Source organism: Perna viridis, chromosome 15 (assembly GCF_037379345.1).
Source record: "Perna viridis isolate PV_CMFRI_1.1 ecotype Kerala chromosome 15, ASM3737934v1, whole genome shotgun sequence".
NCBI lineage: Eukaryota > Metazoa > Mollusca > Bivalvia > Mytilida > Mytilidae > Perna > Perna viridis.
In genome coordinates, this window is record NC_142459.1 from 6,649,580 (window position 1) to 6,675,733 (window position 26,154).

The following is a 26,154-nucleotide window of genomic DNA, read 5'->3' on the forward strand; positions in this document are numbered from 1 at the left end:
AAATTTATTTTCAACCAATCAAAACGTCACGAAATCTTCACTTCTTGTCATGACCAAAATGGATTTTACAAACAAAACAAACGATACATGATCGCTTTTGTTGAGGAAAGGTAATTTTTTCAATTATTTTTATTGACTAAAACAAACGTTTTTACGTTAATTATAAAGATTTGGTTGTTCTGAAATGATTTGTAATGTCGTAGGTGCGATTTCCTTCTCTGTTTACGTTTCCGCTTTGTTGATATTTTTGTCAACAAGGAGTGTGTGGGAAGATGTGAATCAGAAACGATTTACAAGGAAAGAATACAATAGCATACGGTAAGATATCTTAGACAGAAACTAGAGTTTAAAAGATTTAACTTCATATCAATGTGATTATCAAAGATAACACAAATAAATGAACAATGTAAAACTACACAAATGGTCTTGACACAAATTATGAATTTTATTCAGTGGCAAAGAGTAAAATGTGTACTGCTTGAACCAAAATCTGTGGTGCTTTTAATGGGATTGTTCAATGCCTTGTCATACTAAAAGGCTTGGAAATGGTTTGACTTTTCATTGAATTTCACAAGTATGTCAATGAAATTCAATTTATGTACATTACAGTGAAGAGTATAAATGTTCACATACAAACATGTACTCTGATGGCAAACAAAGAATTTTTTTAGCTACTGTCTCTGTCAGAGGCATTAATTTTTACAGATTCTCAGTATTTTCTTATAATTTTTACTGCAAGTTATGCAGTGATAGATTGTCCATTGTACAAAAATGTACCTACAATTATGTTAAAAAATCTCAAAATTAAGAATTTTAAAGACAATTTCATTAAATGTTGCCGAAATTATGGATTATCACGAAGTTTCATAGAAAGTCTACTTTGAATGTATGACAATAGATATTTGTTTAAGAATTTATTATGAAAAAATCAAAATCTTGTCAAGGATTTAAGAGCACATAGACCATGCATTATAGATTGACAAATGCTGGTAGCCTACAAATGTACATGCACTTTGGGGGTAACGATGCATCAGTGCATCACAATCCAGAAATTAAAACAACAACCAATTTTGTGATTCCAATTTGATTCCTGATTTAGTAAGTCAAAAATGGAGTGATTACCAGCTAGAAACTGAAACTGTTTTATCTGCAATGTAAGCATCACACATTTCCTGTCTAATAAATAAAGACTTAGTCAGTATCTATAAGGACATGTCAATTTGGCATTTTTCATACGTCCCAAAAAAAATTGTGGTCATACATGAAAAATGGTATGGTTTTGTCTGTGTCATACAATGTATGTAGAGACTTGGTTTCTGTGTGACAAATTGAATATTAGCTGGTTGATTTTTTTTTTTTTTTTTATGTACTTGTACACTACCGTCAACCAAAATTAAAAAAAAAAAAAACAGCTCCATAGTCCCACATGGAATCACTATTTCACTGCACCAGGGTTCGAAATTACTATTGGTCCGCTAGCCTGTGTCTACTAAAATCAGTCGCAGCTTAGTAAAATGCTTTACACTACTGGTCTGGTGGTCTAGAAGAATTTTCCAGAAATGTACCCAGAATTAGTAATTTCATAATTCCAGTCTTTTAACGCATAAGGAATTTGAGAGGCATATTTCAAACATACATCGCTATTGATCAGTGTCAAGGTAAACCAAATTGGAACTTCTCAGCCTTTCTCATAACACAAAGGTAAGTATTTGAAGTGCAGAAAATTAACCGAGTAGTTCCGAAATAAAGTAAACAAGTGGTGACACTTTGAAGGGGTATCGAAACCTACCCCTTAAAACGACCCTCCAATGAAATAGGGGAACAAAATAAAGTTTATGACTCGAAGAAGAGGCGCTTAACGTTTCAGAATCATTGAGTAAATGTCTACACATGGCTTCAATACAAATTGGAAAAGGGATAGATGTATTGTAAATATTATCGTGATAACGCTAGTAGGGATGGTGACGGCAAACTTATAACCGGAACAAAAAACTTAAAATATGATACACTTGACTGGCTCGAGAAGACTAAAGAACACTTAAAAGCTAGTGATATCCACCATGCCACGGAAAGCTCTGAGTCTGAATATGAATCTGACATTGACTTTCAGCTAGACCTAGATGATAAATAAAATTGTGTTCACTGTTGCAGTTAAAATTGTTGTGTCATAGCAAGTTAATCAATTGAAAGTTTGCAGCCTTTCAAGTTCTAAGATAATATTTTATGTTGTCTTCTAAGTTCCAGTGCACATTAGCTGGCAATAAAAAAAAACACAACAAAAATGAGAGAATTGCCACTTTTATTAAAAACAAAACCATCTTGTGTTTATATTCAGTTCAGGTTTTGATCAAGGCTTCGAAATCAGGTCTAGTGGCTTGTTTGCAGGTCAAGGTATTTTTGTTGGCTACTAGACCTGTGGTCTAGACTAATTTCGATCCCTGCTGCACTGTGTGCCCATTGAATTAAAAACTGATAAAGTTGCTTCATTCCAATTCTTTTCATTTTTTTTTTAACTGTATACAAGTGAAATGCTGTTAAACGATAAAAATCATTAAATGTATTTTGTCATGTACATGTAGCTAGGCAGAGGAATCAGACAACATGTATATTTTGTGATGATGATTTCACCGTGACTCCACTCACAACATTTCCACTGTGCAGAGTTGAGAAATTACATGTAGCATACATGTAGGTGACAGTAGTATACATACTATACATGTACTCAGTACATGTACATTTGTAACTTCAGTAAAAGTACATGTACATGTATAAGGATGATTTAAACTGTATGTTATTCCACCTACAACTTGTTTTTCATTTCTGGATGATACATGTACCTAGTTAAAGGGAATGGATCTCTTTGAAATTATACCACAAAGAGCCTATCCCAAACAGAAGGTTGGGCTTTATTTTGGAGGTTATGACAGGAACTGAATAGAAATTAGGGGATGCTTTGATTCTGGTCAAATTTTTATCCTTTGTCAAATGTAGCAATCAAATTTTAAAACTGTATAAAGTTTGGAATGTGTATCCATTCTTATCCCAACTGTTCATGGTTTTGTATTTGTATAACATGAAATATATAAAACTTGTACAGCCCAATGTTCATATTTAGGCACACAACTCTACACTTCCATCAGCATAAATAATCGGATAATTAATTCAAAAGAGTGAATAACTAAAATATGATCACAATTGCCGAAGAACGCTTAGATTTAACAAGTTAAACTTGAATATGTTCTTGGCACGATAGTGATTATATTTTGGTTATTAACACATTATCACAATAACTAAGTGATTATCCTATTTATTTGACAGTTTTTCTGTGTTATCAATCAATGGTTGCTATTTTTGACAGATTTTAAATTTGTGAATAGTGGATTAATATTTGTGTTGTAACATTTTGGCGGGAGAAAGTCAGAGAATGAAATTACCGAATTAAACACAGAATTTTTGCGACCAGGAAAAGCGGTAAATCACTGTCTATATAATAATTTTAATTTCTCCACTCCATTGTCTACAATGATAGAATGATTTGGATGTCCTCTAAAATTGTACATCATATATGATTATTTTCATGAGTAATTATTCATTTTCTGTAAATTGCCTGTTTTTTTTTTTCTTCAGGAATGGATCCCTCTACCCAACTTCCTGTGAGTCCTGAGGTTGGTGAATCTACTGGGTGGTCAGATGAGGCTTCATTCCAGATCAAAACAGAGGTAAAAACTGCTTGGTTACTACATACATGTACCAGGTATACTAAGCACACAGTGTTCTCCTCATGTCATTATAGGGCTGTGCTTTCCTGGACTACAATTTTTGACACTGTGTTACATGTACATGTTGTATTTGAAATTGATTTTTTGAGGGGTTCAAAATTACTTCTAAGAGTGGAAAGTTACGGACTTCCAAGTTTTAAGTCATAAGTTCCAGAGCCTAATCTAGACATCGGTGACAAGCAGAAGTATAAGTGTAATATAATAACAATATTGACATTTTTTTATGTAATCTACATGTATTTAAAAAACTTCTTCCCGTCAAAAACAAATGGGAGAAATGAGCACAAAGAAGGAGAAGTTTTTGATTATTCCTCCCTCTAGATTAAGCCCTGAAGTCCCCAATAAAGGGTCTGGGAAGATGGTTGATTGATTGTTGGGGTTTAACACCTGATCAGCGATATCTCAGCTATATTCAGGCAATGAACATGAAATGATGATGGAATGAAAAATGGGATGGTTCACAAGGTTAATGGGGTTGACAAATTTTGATTGCCACTGAAAACATGAGAGGTGGGTAGGATTGGGCAATATAGCCTCCTGAAACGGAGCCCTATAGTTCCTACTCCAGGAGAATACCACAGTAGGGTTCTTTAACATGTTAGGAATGTGGCATCTATCCCAATATTGTGCAGTATGGTTTGCAGTCAGGTTTTCTGTATTATAGCCTGACAACCCCAGCATGTACATGTAACACGCCAGGGGTACCCCATTCCACCACCTTGGGGACACAACTCATTTGCTCTGTGGGCAGAGGGCCATAGCCCACGGCTAGGGTTCTGAGTACTATTTACATGTAGTTGTCTTTTACGACAAACTTTTATGTAGCACTGCTGCAGGCCTATTCTTTTGACACCCGGACCCGCACGGGACAGGAAAATGGTAAAGGTCCAGGACTTACAATATAGGTAAATGAAGTTACAAAGGTCCTGGGTCAGAAATTGAGGGTGCTGCACCTTGGACCACCACTAATTTGAACCCCTTAAAGATTTAAGAGAATGAAATACAATGTACATTTTGTAAGTGTATTGACTTATATTGACAATAACAGTGCAATGACTTAACATAAAACTGATATGCGGACAAGGCTTAGAATAGTGTGAAAATGTGAGGCTGTGCCAAGCATTTTCACCAATTTGAGCTGAATTCGTATAATGTACAGTGTTTATCAAAGTTTTTTTTTGTCAGTGCACTGTTATTGTCTTTATTCTGCAACAAGAAATTTTAAGCAAGAAAAACAATGTTTTTTATTCGAAGTGGACAGCATCTAACTCTTGGCAGCAACTTTAAAACATTGTAAGGTTTGTGATGTCAAAATACAAAGTAATATTCAGTCAGTGACCATATATCACTTATAAATACAGTGTTCTAGGATTTTTCAGGAATTGAGGTTTCCTCGGGAAAAATCCATATAAAATCAACTTTCCCACAGTCAATGACTGCTTTCCTAACAAAACAAATCCTTACAGCATATTAAGTTTGACTTGCCACAGGATAGTGTAACTAAGTACCTAACTTTCCCTGACCCAAATTTTACTTGCCCTGGGTAACAGGAAATAGGAATCCTAGAACACTGAAATATATGGTCAATGGATTTTGACCGCTCAAATAGATCGTTGCAGTAAAATGTACTTCATTATCCCTTCGGATTATAGATATATGGTCAATACATTTTGACCGCTCAAATAGATGGTTGCAGTATAAAATGTATTTTATTACCCCTTCAAATTACTTGGTCATGTACATTTACATTAGAACTGTAGCTTATGTCAGCTCACTCTACTCGTGTCATTGGGAATTTCAAAATTTCTTTATACATGGAGGTCTTAATGTTACTGGTTATAATATATCTTTACAGCCTGATGAAGAGGGTATAGTTGTTGATGATCAAACCAAAGGAGGTGACTCTCTGATACCAGGAAATCTGGTTGAGGATATAGTGACTGCTCAAGCTGAACTCTTGGCTGAAGAGACCGTTGGTTTGTATCCAGGACATTTTTTTTTTTAGTAAATTCACATGCCCGTCAGAGGGGATCTAAGAATTTACATGTATTTTTTTAGTAAATTCACATGTCCGTCAGAGGGGATCTAAGAATTTACATGTATTTTTTTAGTAAATTCACATGCCCGTCAGAGGGGATCTAAGAATTTACATGTATTCTTTTAGTAAATTCGCATGCCCGTCAGAGGGGATCTAAGAATTTACATGTATTCTTTTAGTAAATTCACATGCCCGTCAGAGGGGATCTAAGAATTTACATGTATTCTTTTAGTAAATTCACATGCCCGTCAGAGGGGATCTAAGAATTTACATGTATTTTTTTTTAGTAAATTCACATGTCCGTCAGAGGGGATCTAAGAATTTACATGTATTTTTTTAGTAAATTCACATGCCCGTCAGAGGGGATCTAAGAATTTACATGTATAAAATGGGAATTTTGATAGAGAAATTTAATAAGAGGGGAGGTGGTCTTGCTCAGTTTTGTCCATTTTTTGGGCAAAACTTCATAAAATTTTCCAACAAAAGGGGGGTCTGGAACCCTCCCCAAGATCTGCCACTGCATGTAGAGATCGTTACTTCAATGTCTAATTGATAAAGTTTATTTACAAGTACATCAACATCATGTACATGTTTTTATATATATATACACATATACATGTATATTATTTTCTAAATTCACTTATGTTCAAACAATCATAAAATATTTATGTACTCATGCATTATCCCATATCTAATGGCTCATATATAGTTGACTATTAGGAACTGACAGAAAGATTGCTTCTGCAATTTGATTGGTTCACGTGAGCTCCATTGTTTAGTTTTTCATCCCATAATGCATTTTGATTGGCTGTTACTTCCTTTATGTCGTCTAGGTGTTCACTTTTTTTTTAACCAATGATACACCGATGATACATTTTTTGTATGCCTTGAACTCGATTGAAGTGATCCCGACATGTCTTCGACTTGTTATATGAATAATATATTAACAAATATTTTGTCGAGAGTATCAGGTGCGCAGACCAGTTTAATCGAAATATAACACCGGTGCATCAAATCGAAAGTCCATCACAAACTAACATCATGATGTCCATCCAATTACAACCTACACAAAATAATATCTAGTATAATGAAACAATACAATCACATGACACACAAGATATAATGACATAATCAAACTTAGTGTAAACAAAGTGAAAAATCAAACTTCGTGTAAACAGAGTGAAAAATCAAACTTTGAGTAAACAGAGTGAAAAATTAAACTTCGTGTAAACAGAGTGAAAATCAAACCTCGTGTAAACAGAATGTACAGCTTACTGGTGTATAAATGTACCCTGGTCCAAAAGCGGGTTATCAATGATGCGAAACTAGCATGAAATGCTTAATCAACCATACATAGATATATTTACTCTTTCAATTTTGCAGTTTTAAAAGTTAAATAGTAGTAATGTTATGGTAGTAGTGTCAGTAGTAGTAATGGTGGGAAATCATGGTATTTCAGCTCTTCAATTGTGAGGTAATAGGGAACATCTCAAAATATCTATAGAAACAAGATGGCAGATAAACAATATGTTCAGTGCAAAATTCTCGTAGGAAAAATAAATTTTGATTTTTTTTTCAATCTCGGAGGTAAGAACGAGAAGTAATTGTATGAAAAATGTAGTACAGAACGACATGAATTAAATGGTAAATTTTTTAAAGGAACTTATGAGTAATAAAAAAATTAATCTGAGGTAAATTCGAGTATAGACATACTCATAAGTTTTATTTGTATATCAACACACAGACAGGAATCGACACTAACAGTAGTCCGGGTAGTCTTGTGCCACCCAAATTTTGGAAAGGACTACTTGAAAAATGTTCATGGTTGTGCTATCTAAATTTTACCTATTCGTAAGATCTAAGAATGAGACCGTCAGTACTGTCTGCAGACTACCTATTTTACCTCTGAAGTAGTCCTGTTGACCACCAAACAAATGAAGTTAGTGTCAAACCCAGACATGATATGATACATGTACATGGAAATAGTGATATGAGCCAATCATTCAAGGAATAAATACTGGCAAACGAAAGCATTTCCTTCTACCCATTGTTTGAGTCGAGGTTTCTCCTGCCCTTATGGAGCTGATGTGGGAATTACCAATGCTATATTAGTATTTCTTTCTTAATACAAAGTGAAATGTAAAATTAAAACTGAAAAATTAAAAATTAAGTGAAACCTATTTTTAGATTTGATTAAAAATGCAATGGATTGGATAACTTACAGTATAGATATAACTTTCCTTTGCTCACTGTATATTTTATATACATGTATAGTGCGTATTTGGTCACAATAAAACTTTATCCAATTTCTAAATGAATTAATGCATTATTAGATCAGTTGCATGAAATTCCAAAGTAATATGAAAACAGCCAACCCATACTGATACATGTATTTCACATTACAGTTTCTTCAGTGACAAAAATCCTTTTATGTATATATACATTAAGGTTCCTCCTTTGTTATTGTAGATTTAGCAGAAAGTACTGGTGTTTGGGTGAACCAGGATGATGCTCCCATGGAAACGGCAGAAACTGCAGATACAGTTGAAGGTACAGTATACAACAATAAAAATTAATCTCAGGCGTTTACTTGTACATATTTCCCATATTTTCTACAAATTTTGACTGCAAATTATGCTCTGCAGATTGTGAATATCTGCATAGTACCTTAGTTAAAATTTCAGAAAGTTCAGGGTTTTACAGATCATTTCCATAGAATTCGGTTAAAAAAATACAGATCGTAATCAAGTAGTATAAACCGATCTGGTACATGATCCCTAATTTTTCACTTTCTATCATATTTTCTGAGTTTGGTCGTGCCCACCTTCAGTTATGACTAACAGTGGACCCGTTTTTGCTGATCAGTGTCATCGTTTCAGAAAAATTATCCACTGGGGAATAAAATTTTGCTGTATGTCCATTCTTAATGAATCCCCCATTCCAAATCTCACCCATAAATCTACACTTATTTTGATTTACAAAAAATTGTGTTCAAACACAAACCAGATGAAAGACAGAGGTTTATGTGGGTATTTCGGAAAATGCCTTTTTGGGAAAAAAGTTGTCTACATTTTTTGCCATTTGGGAGTCATAGTTAGATAGAGGGGTATTTTTTGGTGAACAGATAAACCTTGTTGAAGTACAGAAGTTTACCTCATTTAATTTTAAAGCTGTATGAATTAAGAACAATGATATTGCAAGCAAACATGGGTATTCAGTTTTTTGGGTTCATATTTTATTTTTAGGTGAACTAGCTGTGACCCCAATACCTCAACCTGAAATGGTTGCTCCAGACCTTCCTAGTGGTAACATGACAGAAAATTTCCGATCTTATATGGGTCATCTCTCGGATCTCCGTCACCATCAGGATGCTATGGATGTATACTCATCAGAGGATAGCGACACTGGGGAAAGGTTATGGGTTGAGAGACAATCTTGTCAACATGGAAACTCACGAAAGGCTCCAAAAACTGAGTGTAATGTCCCCCTGGTCAATCCTCCAACAGAACGAGGACATGAGAGGCATTCAGCATTGTATGACTCTATGAATCCATATTCCCTCTTTAATTTACCCACTCCTTCTACTGGTACCCCTGATCAGCATTATCATGTTCGGACTCCAGAACAGACTTCCAATACTAGTGGAAGAAGTTTCCTGCCTCATGGTCACCATAGAGTCCCACATAGGACCATTCCATTCCATCAACGTGAGCCTTCTCACAGTGATATGTTTACAGATACGGCTGTGATAAATCGTTTATATGAAAATGACAATAGATTCAGTGCTTTTAATAGAGACCTTCCCAACAGAAATACAAATGGTTGTCATTTAACTCCACCTTTTAATGAATCAAATCGACCAATGTGTCGACCCTGTGCCAGGAAACCATGGCAACCTATTGCTCAAAGTCAACAAGTATCTGGCTTAGATCTTGCTGGCGAACCCTCAAGGCACCGTGTTTTAAATGAACAAATACAAGGGCAGACAACCCCTTCATCTCAAACAGGTGCTAACAATGAACTGTTAATGGATCTGGATGACGGGGCTGGTCCACCAAGGCGTTCACTTTATGAATTATCAAAATCTGCATTTAGACGATACCAACAGTTACAAAATGAAAACAAAGAGCCAAATGGGACAGGGTCAGGGGTTGGTGATAATACAGTGACTCCTGAAACATCTAGTGACAGAGATGCTCAAGATTTCCACATGATGACAACATCCCCTATTCTTCCAGAGGTAAACCTCTCATCTGGTTCTGAGGACAGTGATGTAGAAGTTCTTCATATAGAAACTAATAGGTTGGTAGCAGTATAACTATCTTCTGGCCTTATTATGTCAAATTTACACTTACGACTCTTTGTGAAATTGACCATAGTTTTGTCTCCTAATTGATTAAAAAATGAAATTTTCATCCAGTGTTTTCAGTTTCTATATTCATTATTGTATATAGAACATGTAGTAATCACATTGTCTCTCCTCCCATCTTTCTTGGAATTATTGTAAAAAGGATAATTTTTTGTGGTTGCTAAGTCTCGATGATTCTGTCAATTGAATATACTCCCAAATTTCCTATTGCAATTTTTAAAAAAATAGCATTTCATAGTGTTAAAAATCAATTTTGCAGGTACTAATTTTAGTGCTTACATGTATTTGTCAACTGTGAAAATAACAAATTAGTACCATAAGAAAGTCATTACAGTCACTTTTACAATGTTTTACACTACGAAAAATGTTGGAGAGATCCATCCCTAATTATATACAGTGTATAACTTCATGTTGAAGGAATGACTTTCAGTGAGTTATGTACAGTGAATTCTGTCGAAATTGAAATTTTGTTTGCTACATTGGATTCTAACTATGGATATTGGTTTGTTTCAGACCCAGAAGACGTCTGAACTCTGCGGGACGTGCCACTGTGGTTGTTGATCTCACAGAATCAGATGATGGTCAGTTGTAATGAAATTAATCAAGTTATTTAAAACACACATCCTTTGCCGACTCACACTTACTTTTTAAACATATCAGGAATACATTTTTTATATTTAAAAAAAAAAATTTGGGGGGGAATTTTTTTATTTTTCCATTGCTCTTATTTCAGACTGCTTTTGTGCTACTGAAAAGTATTGGCAATTTCAGACAGTAGCATTATGTCAAATAAGCTGTGACATTTCTAGTAAACAGAATAACACCAGTGTCTTTTGAAACCATTCTAAGCTTAAACATATGTAGTCATAGCATAACATTGATAAATGGTAAATTTTGAGGAATCACGTGTACAGCATATTGAAATTTTATAAATATATATACGTCTCAGAATCTGACGACTCTATTCGCTACGTTGCTCCATCGGATCAAATTAATAATGGGAAAAATACGTTAGCATAGAAAGGTCTGAAAAATTCCCAACGATGTTAGAACTGTTAAATTTGCCAAGCAGATATTTGGTCGTTCCCTCCGCGGAACTTGAACTTGTACCACTGTGACATTTATGGCATTTAATTTCTTTATGACCTGATTTTCTGTTTTTTTTAATATCGTAGAATAGGAATTTCATGTATGTATATGTACATGTACATGTGCAATCCCCCATTAATTATAATTTGAATAATACATGTAAATGCACACCCATTTTTTAATTTTATAAAGTACATGCATCTAGATTATTTTGATTCAACTTTTATAATGTTTGTAAATTTTCTTTAATGATTTATTTATCCCAACAAATTATTTTTTGTGAATATCTTCTAATTTTATTACAGCTGAGCAGGCAGAATCACAAAGACTATCTCAGCCAGTAGTTGCCCCTCCCACTAGCCAATCAAATGCAGCAGCTCCAACACAGGACACGCCTACCTCGGGTAACCATGACAACAATACAAATCAAGACACACCTTCATCAGGAATGTATGGTGGTCTCACAGGAATTCCCAGACAGGCTGTTGGACCAACATCTCATGTTCACCATGTTAATCAGCGTGCTCCACAAGGGAGTTGCCGTCCAAATGACCATCCAGCATGTGGTCATGCATGTCAACAGCAGGTTAGGCAAACTAATGATAATTTCTTGGTTCTCAAGCTTTCCATGATATCCTTTTAGGTAACTGTTACAAAAAGTATGTTCAATTTCACAAGTCAAAACATTCACCCACGTACATTATATTAATTTTATTTGGTCATCCATCTTTGAATATGATAATTTTCAGAATGAATCATTATTAGAGAATAATATTTTCGTGTACCATAGTGGAATGTAGAGATATTAGTCTGAGTATGTCATGTAGTTTGATAGACTACTTTTGATTTCCATGTCCAATCAAAGAAGTTGTTTGAAATTATAAAGAAGTGGTTTTTTTTTTGGTTTTTTTTTTCAAGGTGAAAAAATATGAAACCAGATTTATTATCAATTTGTACACTCAAAAAATGTACCCCGAAATTCAAAGGTCAGAGAGCAAATGAACCCCCAGGTGTGAAAAAAAGACAATGGGTATGCTGATTTTGAAAATCTGAGGCTATGGGCTGATGTTAAACAAATGTAATGTACCCATAATATTTTTTAATAATCCTAGCTCCAAATGATAAGTTTTATAAATTTATGTTTTTTCACCTTTCAGAGACAAAGAAGACAAGCTTTTATGCAGCAACATATACATCGACCTCCATGTGGCTGTGCCAGGTGCATTCATGAGAACAGCCACTCCCACATGCACATCCCACACCAGCCTCACAGTGGGCGTGGTCATCACAATGGCCATGCCCACCATGTACATATGCCTACCTCACACACACATGGACAGTGCTCAGGTTAGTATCTGTTATAGTTGAGTGTTGATAGATTTAGTTTATGTGGTAATCTTTTTATTTTTTGCATACAACAAGCAAACAAGAACATAGACAAAACACTGAGCCCATGGTTGATGTATTATTAAGGATATAAGTCATAGGTAAACAATTCTTTTAGACCTATTCCAGGAAAAAGTGTCTGGGAAAAGTGTCTGGGAGGGTTGGACAGCACATTTTTTATACCCACCAACCATAAAATTAAAACTAAATGTTCATAACAAATTATTACTATGTTCAAATGTATGCTAAGAATAACCCCCATCCATACAATTTTTTTAAGATGCTGTCCAATTCCCCTATACATATTTTTCCTGGAATAACTCTTACTTTCTTTGCAGTTTAGGAAAAAAGGTCTGTAAAGATACATGTAGTATCATAATCATAGGCGCTTCTCCTCATTGGCAGTGTTTGTTACAAAAGTATTGATGATATTGCAGCATGTACAGGCAGTTATTTCTTTGGCAGAGTAAAGTGTCAATCCTAGTAGCAAGTACAAATGATCATAGCACAATTTAAAAGTAGATTACAATGAAAGAAACTTTTATTAGACTTCTGCAAGTAAGTAGAGACCTCCTAATAGCAATGGTGTAACTAAATCAATTTATTTTTATGAACAATGCTTATTCAAAAATCAAATTTATATGGAAAAAAAAGACCTACCATTTTCAAAAATACGAATACAATTGATATATTTCAGGTACTTGTGACCATGGCCATGGGAATGCTGCAAGCTTCCATCCTCACCCTCAGACCCCACTCCACCCCCACACTGCACACCCTCCAATACCCCCTCGGGCACATATCCATCACCACCATTACCACCCTGGGGCTTTCTTCCCTGTACCCCCAATCCTCCCATTGATCTTCCATCCCCAGCCCATGGAGCTTCAGGCCAGAAACATTGAAGGACCTCCATTGTTTCAACATCAGCCAATGCCACAAACAACACAAGTGCCCAATGACAGCTGTATGGGAGGTCCACCTAACTCCCAACCTTCACAAATGGCCTGGTCCCCATGGCAGGGGCATGTTGTTCCCCCTCCTAACCAGGCAGGGTCTTGTGGAGCTGATAACAGACCACAACAGCCACAGGGACATGTTGATTTAACAGGAAGGATGTGGTAAGTTAGTGAATTTCATTTGTACCCTTTGTTGAAATGGTTTGATGTACACTTATTTATATTTAGCCTGGTAAGTTATTGACTTGACATAATTTGTCTCAATTGAAAAAAATAGAAGGGAAATCAAAGGAACCAAGTTTATAACAGTAATAAAAAAGAACTTAAATCTAAGATAACAAAGAAGGAAAACAGACAAACACAGCAAAGAACATAAAACCAAATAAAATAACATGCACATAAAAACTTAAGTAAAGGAGGTACCCTGATTCCACTAAAAGCAGGAGGCATGAACCAGGTACTCCGGTACGGTGAGCGTCCTGTAGAAAAATCCGCTGTGTTATAAAATGTCATGTTCGGGTAAACATTCAACCATGTTCTTATGTTCCAAATAATTTGAAGAATGTCAGTGAAAGTACATTACTGAAAAGAACTTTCATTGTTTTGGAAAAGTGTTAAGTTCTTAAATTAAAATTGATTAAGAGTAAGTTTCAGTGGAGTCCGAGTTGCTCATTTACTTTCATTACTTTGTATGTATGATTTTAGTTACTTTATGTTCTTTGTTGTGTATGTCTGTTTTCCATGTCTGGTCTTTGTCCCTGGATTACATTCTTTTGATTACTGCTATAACCTTGGTTCCCTTGATTACTCTTTCATGAAAATAATATGCAGATTTGAAAATGTATTATATGTTGCTAATGTATACAGACATCCTTTTGTGTAAAAAGACAGTTGATTTAAAAATATTGCTATGCTAAATCAGACGATCCTATGAATTTGCTTGCTTTTATTTTTTTCAGTGGACAGAATCAGATGAATCCTCTTCCACAACATCTGCAACATCAACATCTTCATCATCATCTACACTATCATCCACCAAGACTTCATCCATTCTCTGTTCAGGCTATACATCCAGACTTCCCTCCTATGGTAAGTAGACTATTTTGGACCAGGCTATACATCCTGACTTCCCTTCTATGGTAAGTAGACTAATCATGACTAGATCATACATCCTGACTTCTCTCCTAAGGTAAGTATACTATTTTGGACCAGACTATACATCCTGACTTCCCTTCTATGGTAAGTAGACTAATCATGACTAGATCATACATCCTGACTTCTCTCCTAAGGTAAGTAGACTATTCTAGACTAGACTATATAGACTGACTTCTCTGCTTTTGTAAGTGAAATGTTCCGTAAGTCTGCAGGATGTATAACCGTAGGCCGGTATCATTAGTTTGTTTCCCCATACCCTTGTTAAATGAAAAAAAATCTGCCATGTATAAACAAATTTCTGATACTTTGATGTCCCAACATCTATCATTGGAAAATTGATTCTGAGAAGTTCTCAGTTTTGTTTACTAACCATATTGAGATAAATTCAATTAAAGATAAAGTAAAACTTCTTTTAAAATGATACTCTTGACCAACTGTTCTGTATTGCTTCACTTAAAAATCTGATTGGATAGTGAAAAAAGATACAAAGAAATTTTGTTGTATTGTAATTTTACAAGTTGTTCGGGGTTTTTCGTGCTGTCTGTTCTACCTGATATCATAAATACGGCTTGTATATCCAGTGTTCATAGGTAATGAACTGCCTCCATGGTCTCAGGGTAGTGTGCTTACCTAGCGTGCAGGAGTTTATAGGTTTGTTCTCGGCCAAGATGTGCCAAAGATTTTAAAATTGGTAGTCACTGCTTCTCTGTAGAGCACAAGATATTTTAGAGGATATATTGACGACTGGTTGGCAAGGAGTCAAAATAATGAGTCTGAATGGGTTGGTATATGTACCTGTTGCCTGCTGCTTCTTTGAGCTTATCGAAGATCTAGTTCAGTGTGTCAGACTAGTACAAAGTAGGGTGTATTCTATTGTTCAACTGTTTTTGCCCTGAAATACATAAAATATCTGCTAACAATGTGGCACAGGAAGGTCCAGTACTTATGTCAGATTTTAAATGGTGTGATGCAGCAACAGCTTTAATGTTAAAACTCTACCGGGAGAAACAAGTCAAATTCAATAACCCACATGTCAAAAAGAAAGTAATTTGGCGGGAAATAGCAGAAATCATAAAGAAGTATGTAATGCGTGTTAATTATGTATTTTCTGGTTTTCTTACAGTACACTCCACAGCCGCTGAATCCAATGAACATTCTGCCGCGCAATATGCAAATGAGATTACGAGGAATGATGCTTCATCATAGACCTTCTTATGAGGTAGGTATCCGATGAATTTCCAACATACAGGGATTGAAATAGTGAGAAGTGTTTTCAAATTATGACTTTCACAAATTTCTGAGCATTTCCCATGAATTTATAGATAGGACAGTTTTCGAACAAAAAGATAAGGTTTAGAAATATGTGGTTAAAAAACAAAGCCCTGATATGTATTTACTGTAAATATTTATTATTTTTATGGGGGTTATACAGGCAAATGTGCCACACATGAGAATCATGGTTTGCATCATGATTATCATATAAATCGAGCACCATATTATAATCATATGATTCGCTTTACATATAATTTGCTTTACATATGATAATCGCATGATTATCATATGTTTTCAAGGCAAAATTAACAGAATGAGAATCATATGATTATCAAATGACTATCATATGTTTGATACCACATGATTTTCAAATGAAAAAAAAAATCCTGTTGGTGCTTATTTGGTGGCAGTTTCTGACTTGCTTGAGAACCTTTTCATCCATCAAAGCTAATGCAAAGATATTTGATGTAATTTTGAAAAAATCAGTTCCAATAATAGTGAGCTTTAACTATTGATATTTTGACTTGCAATTTTTCAGGAATTATTACACCTGGAGGAGCGACTTGGAAACATCAATAGAGGTGCTAGTCAAGATGTTATAGAACAAAATACACTGCCTCATACATATAAAAAGGTATGCAAAATGCGCTGTCTCATACACATAAAAAAATAATTATGGAAAATATGCTGCCTCATACATATAAGAAGGTATTGAAAAGTCACTGCTTCAGATATACATAAACAGTTATGCAAAATGCACAGGATCATACATATAGAAAGTATGCAAAATATACTGCCTTAATTTAAAAAAAAAAGGTATGCATAATGCTCGGATCGTATTAATGTATGCAAAATACACTGCATCATACATATAAAAAAGTGTGCATAATGCACATGGTCAAACATATAAAAAAAAGTATGCTAAATACATTGTCTTGTACATATGAAAAGGTATACATGTTACTTTCTCTTGGTGAAAATTTGAAGTAGGAATTTTAGAGCCCCTTTATTTTGTGGTTTATTCTTAGGAGCACTTGAGTTATGAATAATAAGCCAACCTTGATTTTCCCAAATTTGCCACAGCGTTAGTATCAAATATATAGGATGATCTAAATCTGAAATTAATTTGAAAAAGAAGTGCTCAAAACCAAAACTATCTTAATAGGACGCCAAAACATCTATTGAAGCCTCAATTTTTTCATTGAAACTGAAGAATGCTTTTATTACTCATTTTTTAGGTGACAAAGAAGGACGACTCTGACGGAGAAGATAATCTCCAGGAGAAGTGTACGATTTGTTTGAGTGAGTTTGAAGATGGAGAGGATGTTAGGTTAGTTAAAACTTCGGGTGATAAAGGAATTATCCTGTCCTTTCTGTAGGTCCATCCAACATGTTAACCATATCTGCTAACCCTCCCACATAAGATAGGAAATTCCCACATTATCAATGAAAAATTTAGCATCTCCCACATTTAAATGGAAAAATAGTCCTTTAACATATTTACAGAATTCAAGCCATTTTAGCATGTTTTTCAAAGGGATGTAACCTACCAACCTGGTTGCTGGTCTTATGTGGGAACAATCAGAACTACTCGGCCATATCTGCTACACTAAAAAAATAATCTCGGATGCAGAACAGAGAATTTCTTCCTGAAAAATTTTTCGGAATGGTAGTCTTACACGAATCAAAGTAGTTCTGTCCACCAGATGGTGTTAAAAAGTTTGGTTGGATAGCACTAGAAATAAAGAACAACAACTCTTCCAAGAATTTTGGCACAAAGCAAGGAGCTAAGAAAAAAAAGTATCGGTAAAAAAAACAATTTTTCTAAAGTTTAACTATAGTTTTAGAATGGGATCTGTCAAAGTCCGGACAGATCCATCCGCCTAGTGCCTCAGATGTTTTTCTTTTGTGTAACAAGAAAGGCTGAGGTGTTTCGAATGATGTGGGAAGGGAAAATCAGTAATCATTTTTCTTTGAAACTCAAACTATTTACCCTTCATTAAGTAGCTAAATGGTTTGTAATAAATAATTTAAAAGTATCCAAGTCCTTACCACAACTATAATAAATTCAATATTTTAATTTGAAGTCTGCTGCTGTCCATTGCTCCAATCAGACATTTGTGCTTCCCTTTGCTCAAAATAAAAAAAAAAAAAGTCAAAGCAAAAGATCTATTGTGGCAGGATTTTGGTTAAAACTACTGTATTTTCAGTGATAAATAAAGAAATAATTGATTTTTGCATTAAGAAAGTTTCAGTTGGGGGAAATCTCCCACATAACTTGTTCCAAAGATTAACATGTATGACGTTGCCTCCACTCCTCCTAAACCTTCCATTTAGTTTTTATGAGATCGGATGTGAAGCCGTGTCTTGTTAGTCTTAACATAAGGTTTTTTTTTATTGCAGGAGACTTCCATGTATGCATTTATTCCACATTGAGTGTGTTGACCAGTGGTTAGTCACAAATAAAAAATGTCCAATTTGCCGAGTGGATATTGAGGCTGGTACCAAAGGTCACATGGGTCAGGAGTGAGTGGAACACCCTACTTAATGTCTTGACAGCTCAGATCACACAGAAGCACAATCGTCAAAGAATGCTAATTTCACCCAGAAGAAAGTATTATTTTTTCAGTGAAAATATAAACAATTTATCTAGGAAAGGTTTGAAAGGTTGGAAAAGTTTTTTTTTCTTTTTTTGCAGAAAGGACATACTTTAATATTACACCTTTATTTTTTGTATTTTTGTTTTTGTTATAATTAACTTTGTCTTACTTCTTTTTGGTATTTTTATATGACATCACTTATTAGGCTGGTTTCCTGTTGTAAAATTATTGTTTGTAGCTTTTTCTAACAAGATTTGTTGACATCTGTATATTACCTGTTTGAACCCTGTTTGACCTTTTGTGAACTATGACCTTGCAAGAAAGTTAAACTTTTTGACAGTTGTCACATTATTTGTTCTTATGGACATATTAAGCTTATGTTGTTTTTTGATTAGAGTCAGTTTTTATTTGCTGGGGCTGATTTTTTATGCCTTTGAAGCTGAAAAGGATATATTATAGCCTAGGGCATATCTTTAAAACTTTACAGCCAAAAAATAATTGGCAAAATATCCAGTTGGTAACATTTTCTTAAAATTATTGTATTTTTTAGATTTAACCCGTAAGAGTTAATGTCTGTAGGCTAAATATTTACCTTATGATCAAAAATTAATAGTAATCTAGGAGGTCCTTCAATTTCATTAAGGAGTTTTCAATTTTTAGTATTATTTTTTTTCTTCATTTTTGCCTTACTAGTATTTTTTTCAAGCGGTAACTTTCTTGTTAAATAATAAACAAGGTGCTCTTTTTGTTGTTTTTTTAAAACTGTTCTTTTTTTTTCTTGTTTTGTTTTTGAGTTAACTCTTTTCTCATTTTTGATCTTCGAGTTTTAATTTGATCTCTTCTGCATTTGATAATTGTTGATTTGTGGAGTACACACATTTTTCTTGTGTTCATATGTGAAGTAATTTGGAAATTATCGCAGGCAAATTATATCTTGCCTTTATTAACATTTGTCCATCTGTCCATTTGCTTTAAATGCTTTGAAAGATTTTTATGTTCTCACAAAGTTTGTGTTCTTAGGAAAATGTCCCCTTAACTAATCATTGTCTAATGATTTTTCTTTTTCGATTAAAAGGACTTAGAATGCTGGATAAAAAGGGGGGAAGTCTGGTACATTTTAAGTTTTTCTATGTATGAAATATAGCTGTTTTGTATTAATTGATACAAACTAACTTTGACGAGGAAAGGATTTTTTATTTGAAAAAAAAAAAGACCGGTATTAGCAATGTGGAATACATCTCCAATCAGAATAATATCTGAAATGCTGCTATAGTACTATATCAATTGATATATCATTCCATTTGCTCACATAGCAATGTAGCTAATCTTACGTTGACCCCAGTTGACCTTGATATAAATTATGAACATTTTCTGGAATGGAAGTGAATGTGAAAGTTGCCCATGGGAAGCACAAATGGATCAAATATGTAAAACCCTGAATATTATTGCCCCACTAGAAATTCTACTTTTCTCCTTAGTTTTTTTCTTGATCTCTCTTCTATGGTGATGGTATTTTCTGTATTCTGCTAGTGCAGAAATTATATCTAGTCTTGAAATCAACAAAGTGAAGAAATACACTTTGTATATATATTTTTATACTCTCTGTGTTTTGTGATGGCTTCGTGTGTTTTTTTTTAACATTATTTTGTAGTTTTCAGGGTCTCAATGTTAACTGCATGAACAGACAAAAAAAAATGTTTTTTAATCAGGGTTTGTATATTTGAATTCTGGTCATGACATCTTTCAGATTTTCTTTGGTCTATACTTTAGTATATCAGACTTGATTTTCATTTTTCCTCTGTCCAATTGGTCCTGTCTTTGTTTTTTTTTAAAATTGTTTTTGAATTCTTCACACTTTAGGAAAGGTCAGGATTATTAGCAATGTTAAGCCACATGGATGTTTACAAAGTGGAGTTGCATTCACACAAATATTATGTGCCCCATTTTACATGGCTCTATATGGTAAAAATCTATATTCCTGTAATTGTATACATACACCTTATATAGGCATAGTGTACACGGCATGTAAAGTACTATGGTATACTAATAGAGCATTCATTGTCCATCTACATTATTTTTACAAGATTGTGGGAAGAAATGGTTGTATAATTTTTAAATTGATTAAAATACATGGTATAGGATATTTCTCCATGTATCTTCATCTCCATTTCCCATTCTGAACAACCATCATCAATTTTCATTATTTTATCTATCAAAAGCATTATTGGAAAGCTGTCAGCATACTTGCTCATGATGATTGTAGCATAATGCGAGTATAACTTGCTATGGATTTTTTTTTTACAATTTTCACCATGGGGAAAAAGAAACTTTTTGATGGTTTTTTTCTAAGGTGGAGTAATTTTGTGTGGTGCTTGGTTCTAATATTCATGTTTTTACTCTCATTACATTGTTTTAAGGAGGTAGACCTAGGGTAAGGGACATAACTCAAACAAATCATTGGAACGTTTGTGTTATATATTTTACATCAATCTCATCTAAGCATCAAAGTAACTGGGATTTATTTCATTCTATTTCAAATGAAAGCTTGATAGGCTTTGATGAAACTGCATATGATGTAAACATATCACTGATTTCAAGAGTTATGTCCCATACCCCAAGTCTACCTCCTTAACCGAGTATATAGTTAGAGCTGTATGCAATACTGAAAGATAAGCCTTTTGACTTTAATTATTACATTGTGCAATTTTTATACCTAGAGTTTAGACTGCTATATGTTGGTTTGTGGTTTGTTATTAAACGAGATTTAGTGTGTCAAGTAGGGAAAATATTTAAACCTTATAACATTTTATTAGCTTTATTTTAAGAGAATGATTTTACTGAAGTATGACAGAGCTTTGCCCAACTAACATAACCTGGGTGATTAAATAGTATCCCAAGATTGGCAGTCTGTCTCTTTAAAAAAAATATAAAATAAAAAAAAAAAACATCTTTTATTTTAAACTTTTCTTCTTAAGGAATAGATCTAGAAGTTCACAGACTTCAGCTGTGACACCCATCAATCAGTTTCACAAACAGACATAAGTATAAGTAAATTGAACATTTTTTGACATCACAATAGCTCTAGAAGAACTTGACATCAATTCAATACTTGTGACTTTTGTTAATTTGCCCACATGCCTTATCTGCAACTTTGAATGTAAGTAATGTCATTAATACTTGAAATATGAAATGACATACAGCCGTTAGCTTGGTCACACTTCAGAACAATCTTTCCTAAATCTTGACCGGTATATGATATCTATGGCTTTTTGGACGTCTGTTACTGAGCGGTAATTACAAATTTGTTATGATGAGCTCTGTTTAGCTTGTACTATGAAGAAAATCATTAATATTTCTATCGTCTGCAGTCAGCTATGCCACAAAATTTGAGAAATTATGGAAGTCAGAGAAAAAAAATAAATTTCTTTACTGTAACATTGCACATGTACTGTTTCTAAGGTTAATTTTCCAGTTGTAGTTCAGGTTTTTCTTTTTTGGTAAAATGCAAATTAAAGTCCTTGAATTTTTTTTCCCTTTTCTTATCTCAAACTTTTCGTCTGTTTGCTGGTTAACTGACAGCAAGTTCTTTTCATCTAATTTCTGATTTAAATGTTTATTTGCAATACTTTGAATTTAGAGTTGGAGGCTGGTTTCCTACCTCGGTCCCTCATGTTTTACTTTTAAAAAGTTGCAACAGAACTACTCATGCTTTCATGTTGCACAAAAATGACGGAGTAGTTCTGATTGTACTAAACTTGAGTTGCGTATACAATCATTACCAACTTGCATTGAACGTTTATCGGTGGACATAGAGGAGGAGTAATCTAGGGAACCAAGGTTATAGCGGTAAACAAAGGAATGCAATCCAGTGACAAAGACCAGACATGGAAAACAGACATACACAACAAAGAACATAAAGTAAATAAAATTATACATACAAAGTAACAAAAGCAAATGAGCAACTCGGACTCTACTAAAAACTGGGTGCATGGGCCAAGTGCACCGGTAGAGTAAGCATCCTCTGCTTTTCTAGAAACACCCGCCGAGTTGCTTATAAAATGTCAAGTCCGGGGTAGACAAATGAGGAAAAGAAAACTATGAACTATGACCCGTTGAAAAAATCAGTTTTCATGGTGCAGATGGATACACCATAACGATCCATAAGAAATATTATTGATATTCTTTAAAGCTTGTTATGATTTTTTTTTCTTGATTTGTTAATCTAATGTGGGATTTAACATCCTGTTTATTTTCGGTAGGGTATAATCCTGCTATTTATAGAGGAATGTATTTTCCAATTTTATTTATAGCATTGTTGGTTTATATTCACATTTGTTTCCACAAGGATTTTTATATTGTATTGATTTAATGTTGTGAATTGTACCTAATACTTATTCTACAGAATATATACAAAATAAAAGCAGAAAAATCTCAATTATGTTGTCTTTGATTCAACTGCAGTTGAGTGTAGAGGTATGGCAATGTTGTCCTTAGACATTTGGTCCTGACTAAAACTAGCATTACGGTACCAGCTGCTCCAGTGGTGAAATATCTATTTTGCCAGATTTACTTTGGACTTGACTCGATTATGAATCAGATTAGTGTTCCGTAATTTTGTTGTTACCCATATTGAGTATCAGTGTATACATCTCTAAGATATTGTACAACAAACTGCAGTACAACTAAGGTCTCACTAACCACTTCTGGGGCAAATGGCCACCCCCTATGTAGTACCAAAAACACACTGAACCTACACATATACATTGTAAGTGCATTATTTGTGTGTATTATGATTAAAAGTAGTCAAAATAAAGCTGAGAATGTGTACTTTAAAACCATATATGTAATTAACTACAAAAGTGTATGAATATTGTTTACATGTGTGAGTAATTTGCCTCCATGCTGTCAGTTAGCAGAACAGATAAAAATGTGGATTTTCAGTATTATTTATTCAAGTAAATTTTGTGAAGAATTTCTACAATCATCGTACCATTAGCATAATGATTTTGGAACCTTATTTTCCAAGCTTTGCAACAGTGCAACTTTAAGATGTCATTTGTCCTTGGAATTCACAGTGAGACTTTGAAAATTACTTTTTTAACATGTAAAGTAATGGAAACGTTAGAAGTGGTTAGTGAGACCATAAATTAAATTATGGCATATTTCAGAGAAATGCATAATTTGAGGAAAATTGCCTTTCCTGGTCATTATTTCCATTTTCCCATAAAATCAGTATAGTGATATTGGTAATCTGGCTATATTTTAAGAGGTGCATTGTGCAAGGTATTTTGAAAAACAATATAGCAACAAGATTTTTATCAGTAACAGTGACTTATAACTTGATGTCATCCATGAAATACACAACGTCACTGCTTGGGATATTCAAAGTACTCAAATAGTCACGCAGCACAGACTTAGAATCACACAGTAATGAAATAGGTATGATATAAATTGTTGAAATCTGTTCTTTTTTCATACTGATAAATGATATTTACTATTACAACTTCTTGAATTATCATAGGTATCAATTTGGTATGACAAGTTAGTTGAAATTGTAATTTTTTAGCAATTTAGGGAAAATATCACTGAGGGGCATGATATAAAAATGACCATTTCTTTGTAGTCCTATGTCTGATTTTGATAGTTTTGGTCTTATTAGACTCACAATACCAAAAGCTTTCATAAAATGTAAAGGAAGAAAATCATAAAAACTCATAAAATGTTTTTAAGGTCTCACTTACCACTTCCGGGGCAAATGGCCACCCCCTATGTAGTACCAAAAACACACTGAACCTACACATATGCATTGTAAGTGCATTATTTGTGTGTATTATGATTAAAAGTAGTCAAAATAAAGCTGAGAATGTGTACTTTAAAACCATATATGTAATTAACTACAAAAGTGTATGAATATTGTGGATTTTCAGTATTGTTTATTCAAGTAAATTTTGTGAAGAATTTCTACAATCATCGTACCATTAGCATAATGATTTTGGAAGCCTTATATTCCAAGCTTCACAACGGTATGCAACTTTAAGATGTCATTTGTCCTGGGAATTCACAGTGAGACTTTGAAAATTAATTAATATGATACACACATATCACTGGTTTCAAGAGTTATGTCCCTTACCGCAGGTCTACCTCCTAAAGAACGGCTGTGATGTATTTTGAATCGTTAAGAAATTAGAGAACAAAAACAAGCATTTTCCTGTTGTCTGGCCGATGAAATTGATTTTTGATATTTTAAAAGAAAAAAACAGGAATCATTATATTATCTGGCTGTTTGTAAAAATAAAATCAATTGTTTTATTTTCCTCGGGCTCACGAGTTTTTTTTTTTTCAATTCCTCCTATGGCACGACGGGGCTTCCTATTTTTTTTTCAAATATACAAAATAAGACAAGTTTGGCGTATTTGTTTTCTTTCAAAATGTCAGATAAAAAAGATGCTCAGTAAAAAAAATTAAGTATAGCGTACAGTTTAGTTGAGATAATTAAATTTAAACTGCGCAGTTTAAAAAAATACTGACCTTGTTACACTGTAAACATCTGTAATACTGATATTAATGACTATTGATTGTGTAACTAATACATAAACAACATGTCGTGCATGTTGTATAACATTTTCACGAAGTTTGCATCGCCGCCGGGACCTTCATAAGGTAATTCATTCATTAATAAAAGAATTACTAAATAAAGTAGATTTTTAAACGCAAGAAAAAATGTTTTAAAGATTTTTACAATTAATTTCTTGTACTCAATGATTTTTTTATTAGTTTCTTTTTTAACATTACTGCTTAACTTGGAATATATCATTAACTCTTTTAACAGTTCACAATATACAAATTTTACTGGAAGTAGAGTCAGCATATGCATTCCTAAATGTTTTTGTACACTTCAGTTCTTCTGACATAAATTCAAAATGCATCGAAATGCCCTCTTCTTAATTATATGCTGCAAGTAGCACCAAATTTCGCGGTCTTTATTTTCGTGTCGTTCGATTCGGTCTACGGGAGATAACTGAAATATCTGGACTAAAACTTGGCATTCTTCCCCGACCTCGCGAATAAAGTGAAAATTAGAATCTCGCAAGAAAAAAAAACAAAAATCCCGCTATACGGTAGCTGTAAGGGTTATTACAAAAATTGTCATATGAGTCCTTTTCAATATTAAAACATGAACTGAACTTCACAAATGTGCCCCATTATATAAACTCACACGGTCTAACGTACACATCCGTTTTCGGTTGAGTAACAAACTTGTTTGTATGAATTATATATTTGGTTGAGACGGCCACATGTGAACGCAAAAAATGTAAATCTGACCGGTAAAGGTTAGCAAAAGTCTTATTTGAGTTTTTCAATTATTGTTAACAATAGGTTTATTCGGAAGAGAAATGTTTTTGTGCTCAAAATATTCATTTGTGTTTTCCGTTCTCTTGATTAGCTTGCATGACTGTAAAAAAGAGGGTTGGGTCCACGACTAGGCGAACGGTTATGACGATACTTT

At 33.9% G+C, this 26,154-nt stretch overlaps 2 protein-coding genes and 1 long non-coding RNA gene across 7 annotated transcripts in view; 2 read left to right on the forward strand and 1 right to left on the reverse strand.

Moving 5' to 3' along the window:
• Nucleotides 1–13: 13 nt before the first annotated feature.
• Nucleotides 14–23,082, forward strand: LOC148596725 (uncharacterized). 2 transcript variants are annotated; one of them, XM_088563186.1, is made up of 14 exons: nt 14–110; nt 3,628–3,719; nt 5,635–5,755; nt 8,287–8,367; nt 9,063–10,119; nt 10,700–10,767; nt 11,581–11,861; nt 12,433–12,622; nt 13,359–13,782; nt 14,580–14,709; nt 15,899–15,994; nt 16,586–16,681; nt 17,286–17,377; nt 18,451–23,082. In XM_088563186.1, the coding sequence occupies exons 2-14, from the start codon at nt 3,630–3,632 to the stop codon at nt 18,575–18,577; spliced, it is 2,853 nt and encodes a 950-aa protein (XP_088419312.1). In that variant the 5' UTR covers nt 14–110; nt 3,628–3,629; the 3' UTR covers nt 18,578–23,082. The 2 variants fall into 2 exon arrangements, with proteins under 2 accessions (XP_088419312.1, XP_088419313.1); XM_088563187.1 differs by lacking the exon at nt 14–110 and adding an exon at nt 224–318.
• LOC148596726 (uncharacterized) lies at nt 14,552–25,364 on the reverse strand. The gene is made up of 3 exons (XR_015918973.1): nt 25,176–25,364; nt 15,571–15,667; nt 14,552–15,032 (listed from the first exon to the last, which is right to left on the reverse strand). It is a non-coding gene; the product is annotated as an uncharacterized LOC148596726 (long non-coding RNA).
• The window catches only part of LOC148596727 (CD109 antigen-like), a 57,634-nt gene continuing 56,702 nt past the window's right edge, over nt 25,223–26,154 (forward strand). For 3 of the 4 annotated variants that reach the window (XM_088563182.1, XM_088563183.1, XM_088563184.1), the window contains exon 1: nt 25,223–25,307. The gene's annotated coding sequence lies outside the window, so the exon portion shown is untranslated. The remainder of the gene's footprint in view (nt 25,308–26,154) is intronic. The other variant, XM_088563185.1, reaches the window with a different exon arrangement.